Source organism: Etheostoma cragini, chromosome 15 (genome assembly GCF_013103735.1).
Source record: "Etheostoma cragini isolate CJK2018 chromosome 15, CSU_Ecrag_1.0, whole genome shotgun sequence".
Taxonomy (NCBI): domain Eukaryota; kingdom Metazoa; phylum Chordata; class Actinopteri; order Perciformes; family Percidae; genus Etheostoma; species Etheostoma cragini.
This window is the reverse complement of record NC_048421.1, coordinates 6154886-6163367: the sequence shown is the minus strand read 5'-3', so window position 1 is coordinate 6163367 and position 8482 is coordinate 6154886. Positions and strand designations below refer to the sequence as shown.

The 8482-nt window shown below is 40.0% G+C and overlaps 1 protein-coding gene across 1 annotated transcript; it reads right to left on the bottom strand.

The window, feature by feature from the left end:
* Nucleotides 1–5808, bottom strand: gdpd3a (glycerophosphodiester phosphodiesterase domain containing 3a). Its single transcript, XM_034893337.1, has 10 exons — nucleotides 5325–5808; nucleotides 4945–4987; nucleotides 4429–4564; nucleotides 3769–3814; nucleotides 3532–3650; nucleotides 2661–2750; nucleotides 2311–2444; nucleotides 2014–2073; nucleotides 1741–1792; nucleotides 1–570 (listed from the first exon to the last, which is right to left on the bottom strand). The coding sequence occupies exons 1-10, from the start codon at nucleotides 5461–5463 to the stop codon at nucleotides 442–444; spliced, it is 948 nt and encodes a 315-aa protein (XP_034749228.1). The 5' UTR covers nucleotides 5464–5808; the 3' UTR covers nucleotides 1–441.
* Between the last annotated feature and the right edge of the window lie 2674 nt (nucleotides 5809–8482).

Sequence of the window (8482 nt, the reverse complement as noted above, 5' to 3'; positions counted from 1 at the left end):
TCCTCAAAAGCTACAGACTCAGAAATGGAACATACTAAGGAAAGCTCATTGTGGGATTGGCTTTAGAGGCTGTAATTCTGCACCAAGGCTGAATTTTGGCAAAGAGAGTTCAGATCCAGTATTAGGGAACAACTAAAGTCTATACAAAAGCATCCAAAGAGCACCGTGTCATGGGACCTTTAAACTCTGGGCTGTGTCTGGCAGAATGTGGGGCAGAGGCAGTAGAAATGACATGATTGCAGATTACTCTATCATCAGTGATTCAGATTAAACAAATTAATAATAATTTTATTCTAACTGCACCAACAACTCGTCATCCAATCTTGTCACAAAAACGGTTTTCACACTTCTTCTTCACACTTTTTCCTCACAGTCTTTTCTTTACACAGTCCTCATCCATAAGAAAGCTGCCAGTTACAAATTGTGAGGATGTGTTTGGGGTCAATCCTGACTTCCGTTTCTGCAGAGGTAGCTTGACAGAAGTGCCGGGTAGTCACTCATTACCCCTGTGGCCCCAACTTCAAATGCAGCCTTTATGTCTTCATCTTCATTGCACACAAACAAATGCACCTGCGATCACAGCTATAGTTAGTCAACATGTAAGGATCTGTTCAGGGTCCTTAAGACCAAACAGCTAAAAAAAACTTTTGTATCACCTTTGTTTTAAACAAATGTGGAGTAAAGCCAATGTCAACAAAACAAGGAGTAAAGTTAAAATGAGTCAGTGTCCTGTTTTTGTTATCCTTCCTGCAGTTTGGAGCTACAGAATGTGCTTTGACCATCGATACAACACAAACCCTACAAATCTGGAGAGTAGCAGTTGTCTCATGTGACAGCCAAAAGACAGCAGACATCAGCATAAAGTGAGACCTTGGAGAATCAAGGGGGCATTTGTTTAGACTGCATTGTAAACAAATAATTGATATAAATGCCACGGCAGCAGCATTGTGATTTCCTTCAGTGTTGTACTATACCTTACTTTTTAGAGTCCTTGTTATCCGAGAAACAAAAATCTATTTCAGTCTTTTTTATTACACATATATTGTGATGTATCCCGGATGATTGCCTCACAATATTCCAATATTCACACAAGCCCACGTTCCCCTGGAGTGTGGAGCTCTTTTGGAGGAGATCTAATCACTCTTTTTAATGTGCATGATGAGGTGAAGAGCTTTTCTTAGTCATTACCTCCCAATTACTCACGAGCATTCAAATGCCTGGAGGCCCTTAGCGATTGGCATGATATATGACTTCAACTGTTTTCATGCCCAAACTATTCAGTAAGCACTCATGGCCTGACGATGGGTGTGACCTCATCCCAGCAGAGATTACTCACATCAGGACAGAGGTGATGCATCCAAGACATTCACTTTTGCTGTTTGAGAAATACTGAAGTGTAGTGTAGTTTAGACAATTAAGTGCTTTGGTTAAATTATGATGCAGTTACAAGCCAACGATAATCTGCTTTTCCGTGTCGTTTTTACATCCAGGAATTATGATTTGAGGGTTTTCCTTTCACTGATATATCTATGATCTACTGTAAATCTCCAGCTGTGGGATGTAGGAAGTTAAATGCAATTACAGTTCATTGTGACGGTCTTAACAGCCTGGTGTTGAACCAGAGATATTTAGATTTTTTAAATGATTTAAAAGGTTTGGTTTTCTTAACTAAACGTTCTGTGCATTTCCTGTAATGCACCTAAACAAACTCTGTTTTTAGGTGCGTATGTGGTTTCATACCTGAATTCCACGGGCTGCGAGGTGTTTAAATAGACTCTTCCTCATTGTTACTCTGGAATGACAGCATAAATGAATGAGAATAATTCAGTTTACAAAATCAGCAGTAATACATATTTAAGAATATGCTACTATATAAACGGCATTATTTTAATGCGTTAATTCTGCATGGAAGCATCACCCCATTTACTGTGAATGTAATGTTTGTCAATGACTCTCATGACCATTTTAGAACAAAGTCAGTTATAAATAGTCTGCAGTGAAAACTTCACTCACTTTTCTAACAAATAGATGACCAGCTTGTTCCTCAGGATGCCCTCCTCAGGAATGTATGTCCTTCAGCACACAGACACAGAAACAATAGACAAATCTGTACAGTGACAAATTTATCCTACACCAAACATCAGAAAAAAAACTGCAGCAAAAGTATCTAAAAACTCAGAATAACATGTGGGATGGATGGACAGGGCATGGACATAAAGACTGCTGTGGTGTAGCCTGGGTAGAGAGGGAGGAAGGATTTTGCTGTTAAATAACACGCATCAACATGTGGAAACACTCCTTGAGCCACACCTGTTGAAGATGCGCGGCAGGTAGAACTGCAGTAAACTCTCTCCCAGGGGCACAAAGGGCAGCAGGCCGCTGTAGAAGAGGAACAGAAGCAGCAGACCTCGGTTCACAGAGAAGCTGTATGGCATGGAGGCGTTCTAGAAGAAGCAGGGACAGAAAGTGAGAGAGAGAGAAAGAGAAAGAGAGAGAGAAAGAGAGTGCCAACGCAGAGACATTTTGCAGTTCAATTCCAGCTTTTTAGGTCAAGCAATTCCAATATTATTTGAAACTGAAATTAAAAATGTGATATTGGCTGTGAATTGATGGTAAAACACTGCATAAGTAACTTTGTCTCCCCCAGGTGGTCTATGTACCGTTCTGCGGCATTCCATCATGATGGTGGAGTCCACAGAGGCCCAGACAGTGATCTCCTCCCTGTTGTAGCATCTTACCAAGTTGGACACCTACACATGGACATGGGAGGATTACAGATGAATAGTGAAGGCGAAAGTGGTGAAATGTAACTAAGTAAATTAACTCAAGTATTGTAATTAGGTACAAATTTCAGGTACTTGCACTTTACTTGAATATTTCCTTTTCATGCCACTGTCTACTTCTACTCCGTTACATTTCAGAGAGAAATATTGTAATTTTTACTCCACCACATTAATTTGACAGTTACTGGTTACTTCACAAATTAAGATTTTTCCACACAAAGCACATATGTGTTTTATTACAAATTTAACTACCCAACAATGTAACAGCCTACAAGTCCAGCTGAAATGATTAGCTGAACACAGAACTGTTTAGATCATTTCCATTTACTAAAATGTGAGGATTTTTCTGCATAAGGGAATCATACTTGAAGTACGCTTTACCTTTTTGAATGCAACAGAATATTTTTTACAGTGTGGTATCTTTTACTTAAGTAAAGGATCTGAATACGTCTTCCACCACTAAAAGGTGTTGAAGAAATAATGAGATATGAAGGTGTATTAACTGACATTATAAACTAAAAAATGCTCATAGGCAGGATATATTGGCTTTAAAAGAGACCACATTTACATACAGTGACAATTTACAGTATATCTTGCTACCATGGATAATCTCTACATTTGACTTGATATATGCTGAGCATCACAAAAGCATGAACGCAGTTTAATATTTTAGAGACTCTCATATCATTGGAAAGTTCTGAAAGGTCTCTTGTAAGAGTTGTACGTGTTTTTTTTAGGTATACTGTACCTTTTCCATCAGCTGTTTGTTGTTTTCTTTGATCTCAACGCTGACAGGCAATTTAGGGAACTTCCTGAACACATCCTCCAGCAGAGCAAATTTCCTGTCTGGACCGTTAGTGTAGCGACCTGGAAGAGGGAAAGGGGAAAAATAAGGGATACAACACACTACCGACTACTATGTTACTGACCATTGAGCGGCTTTTTGTTAATGATTAAGAATGTGATAATGAGAGGAGGAACTCACCTGTATAAAATGTCACCTCTAGTTTCTCTTTATACAGAGGCAAATCCTAAAAGAGTTTCAAAACAGCCGAGGTAAGGAGAAAGTTATAATATAAAGTATATTATTATGATATCGCTTGTCATTACCATGAAAGAAATATGTTTCCATCTAGGGATACTCTTAATATAATGTGTAGTTGCTGCTTGCCGACAAAGCTGAATGCAAGTCAAACTTTCACTTAAAAGTGATCCAATACTTAAGTGAACATTTACTCTGGTTTTTGAGGATATGAGGAGCATAACCCTGATGCAGAATACTGTAACTGTAACTGATTGAAACACGTCTATGTTCAGCACACAGCCATGTGCACATTATTTTGTTGGCTTGGGTTGATGGCAGTCTGTAGGTTTTTGTGTTTTAATCTGGTGCAACACATGACAGAAGTGTATTTATAACAAAAGTCCAGAGGCAAACTGAACAGACAACTAATTTAAAACAGAGGGATTTATTGTTGTGACATGTAAATGTAATTGTGTATTATACATGAGAAAGATGAGAAACAGTTGTAATCATGGTGGGCTAAAACAATGATACAGAAAACCACCACTTGGCGAAAGCTTCTGTCTCAGTAGGCTAGGATCTTTTTCCTAACCAACAGTCCTGTAGGATCTGACTTCCCACCTGTAGATTGAGTGATGAGGTGGTGACATCATGGCCGGTCTGCCTCAGCAGATTCTCATCATGTGACACTATCACATATCCATCGCGTGTCAAGTGACAGTCCATCTCCAGCATCTGTGTGCCTTGCTCCACCGCACTATAGACAGAAGTACACATGGATGAAGGATGAGTATACATCCGTGTGTTACCTGCACAGTGAGAGAGCTTACGTTCACGCCTCCTTTTCCAACTCTTTAAACTTGACATATGACATCCCCATCTCTTAAAATGCTGTACAAGAAGCTAAAAGACAATTAACAAAGCAAACAACAAAAGGATAGCACATAGTGTAGCATATTTACTACTTTTTCATGAAGCACAAATCTTAAAAGAATGCATCTTTAGGCAGTCCAAACTTTCAGCATTTTTCATATCCTAAATATAGGATTTAAGTCATAGCAGTAAGTCTATGTTTTTGCAGATAGATTTCCAAATCTGAAAAAAAATGTCTGAGTTTTACACAAGTTTGATACTCACTTTGTGAATGCTTCCATCGTGCTCTCTATCCTCTCTCCACATCCTGGTGACCAGCAGAGGAGTTAGGGTAAAAAAAAAAGCTTCCACCAAAATCAAAAGGAACTTTATTCTAACCCTGTAGTGCGTTTAGGAGTGTTATGGAGCCTGATGGCCATGCCCAAACCAATCACTACAGAACATTGCAATTATCGCCAGGTCTGACATGTATGCCAATTGCTGTGAGTTTTTGTGCATCACTAGCCTTTCAAAAATACAGTAATAATCTTTACAAAAACAATAGGTTTCTCACACAGGCCCTAAATAGCCAACATCAATCCAACCATCGCACTGCATTTTTCCAGTAAATCATGGACTGCACCTGCTGGTAGTCAACCCCTTACCTCCTCTGTGTGAGATGTGTGTGCAGTAAAAAGCAGAGCGTTTCCTCTTGTGGAGAATGTGGGGGTTCTTCAGCAGGTACAACGAGGTGAGAGTGTATCCACCCAGAGCTGGGAGGATGAAGTACAGAAAACTGCTCATCCTTCTCTGCAAATATGTCCAGTGAGATCCTGCCGGAGTCTCTGCACAATCTCCTAACCCAGCAAAAAGAGTAGTCAAACAAAACTGAGCTAACGACTGTCCTTCAGCAAAAGATAATTAATCTACAACAATCCCCCTTTGTGTGTTACAAATCCAAAAGCTTAACTCTATACCACCCGCTCTGTCTTTCTTGCGAGATAAGAGAAAAACTGGAGAAACTGGTTAGACAGAAGAAAGTCTCTTTCCTGCTCACACTTGTTCACAATCCTTCAGAGCTGTAAAAAATAAGTTAATAAGCACCAGCTCATAACCCAGAGCTCACCTCTCCACTCTCTGGCCTCTCCCCTGCCTGTTGCAATACTACTACTAAACTGCCTTTGTTTAGCTAGGAGAGTGTTAACGTTGTGTGTGTCATATCTGTACTTTCCTAGGATTTTTTTCTATACCGCTTCATTGTTTGCAGTGTGTCGTTGTCTAACAGTACTTTGAGTATGACACTAAAACAAAATCATATGATAAATATGCTGTCCTTTTCAGATTTAATGGGTTATTTTGAACTTGAGCACAGACATAGTTTGCAGCTGATAGTTGGAAAAGGCAGAAGGCATCACTGGGAGTGTCCCAGGTTTCTCAGTCTGTGTGTATTTGACAAAAGGGATGGTGTGTGTGGGAAGAAGTTATGTAAATTTAACTCTGACCCACAAAGCCGAAAATATGAAAACGTCATCACTAGGTGCATGCATGCTGCTTGTTATACATATACTACAAAGTCAGCAGAGTGAATCTGTTTATTGTTCAGGTTCAATAGCAGAGCTGGAATGTGACAAACAATGACACGAGGCCAAGCTCTCCCTGAAATGTTACATCAAGCCTGGGTTTCACCAGAATAGAGAAGTCCATTCACGACTTTCCAGCATTTTCGCAATTTTGCAGGGTCTTCCTTTTGACTTACAAATTAGGAGTCCTGGTGACATTCCAGTGACGACAAAAGAATCTGAGCATGGAAAGCCACGCTAAGACACGTTATGTAGGAAGGTGGTAAAGCAAGTGGACTGTTGTGGCGAGATGCCAAACAGTTCTGTTCCTTCCCACGACTCTCAGGCTTGATGTTTACTTCAGAAGACGAGTTGACAAATATCTTTCAGACTATAATGTTCTTTGGAATTAATCTGATGCAAGTTTTTCACAAGAAATAAAGACTAAAAAAAGTTAGCCAGCCAGCCAGCTTACCACCAGGCTAGTTAAGAATTAAAAGCCATGTTCCCATGGTTCCAATCACTCTTGCATCTTTTGCTCTTTGGCAGCACCTATGGCGATAAGCTCTAATTGCATGTGTAATTGTGGATTTCACTTGCCAGAGATCCAGTCTTTCTGAAGTCTGTTAATCTGATCTATCTCATTGTCAAAGTCTTTGTTTGTAAAAAAAAAAAAAAAAACAGCCCCTGTGGTTTAATGACAGAATGTAAAAAGGTGCTGAAAATACCAAAGAAGGACAAAAACAAGAGACCACCACAGAAGAAAGCATCCACAAACAGTTGTAACAGTATCAGGAAATTTTATTTATGTATATAATTCTGTTTCTTTGTTAATCGTTTAATTCATAATACCCATAGAATATACAGACTATAACCCTCAATAACTCATCTCTTTGACAATCTACTTATCTTCTTTTAAAATAATTCCTTGTAAGATCTTGAAAGGAAAATCAAAGAGAAAAAAAGGTTTCAGAAAGATTGAACACTGCCAATAATAAACACGCCCATAAGAGAAAAAAATACAAATAAAAACATCCTAATTATAAAAAAAAAAAAAACAACTTTAACTCCCTTTTAGGTAAAAAAAGAAAGAAAGAAGAAAATACAACAACTCACCAATATAACAACAATAGCGATAATAAGAACAGCCATTTAAAAACAACAATATCTGGAAACAGGCCTAACAACGGTCAGGCCTTTAGACTCGTCGATACTGTGTGAATGTATATGATGTGTTTAAGTTGAACATTTCACTAACACACATACACTTCTCAGAAAGAGAGAGGGAGTGTGTGTGCGTGTGTGTCAGGAGGATTGCAAAATGGTCCTCTTGGTTCGATCCCATGGTTACCCGGTGTGATGTTTGGTGGCAGGTCGTTTAGAAAGACCACAAAAAAAAGCAAGCAAGGCCTGGTTGACTGATGCTCAAATATACTTGAAATACATACAAAATATCTGTAGACTGTTTTTGTGTTGGTAAAAAAAGAAAAGAAAATGAAAATCGCTCAGATGTAAAAAGCACCGGTAACTGCAAGGAGAGGGCCCAAAACACACACACACACACACACACACAAACACACACAGGACAAAGCGAGTCTTGGCTTTATGTTACTGATGAGCAGATACACTTGTACACAGACATAAATTACTGCTGACGATCCATGAGCTTCAACACACACAGCAGGCAAAACTTAAAGCTGAACAGGGAGGGGACAAGAGAAAAACAACCTCGAAGGGCAGAGAGCGTGGCTGGAAAGACAAAGTGCAGGCGTGCTGATTGAGTTATGCGAGTTCCTGGCATGTATGACCATCCATGATCTATGATCCAGGCGAGACAGGGGCAATGATTTTCTGGAGGAGGAAAAGTGGCAGCAAAGTCAGTGATATGGGTTAGAAGGTCTTCACCAATCCCACTGTGGAGAAGCAGACAGAAGGAGGAAGAGGAGGACGGGGGAGGCAGCCCGTTGAGTAAAGCGTGGCGTGAGTCAGGAGGTTGAACAAAAGGATGGATTTCACCACATGCACCAAAAAGCCTTGCACCAATCCCGAAGTGCTGGCTATGGCTTCTTAGAAGACAGCCTATGACGCAGCTCGAGCCCGTAAAAACAAATCAATGATTATTGTTGCAAGAGGGCGAGGCCGGTGAGTGCTCCGGATCTGGAGTCTTTTAGCATCACAGGCCTGCCCTGAGTGAGACCGCGAGAGACGGAGAGAGAGAGAGAAAATCCAGTGCATGTTGGTCCATTTTTTTTGGGGGGGGGGGG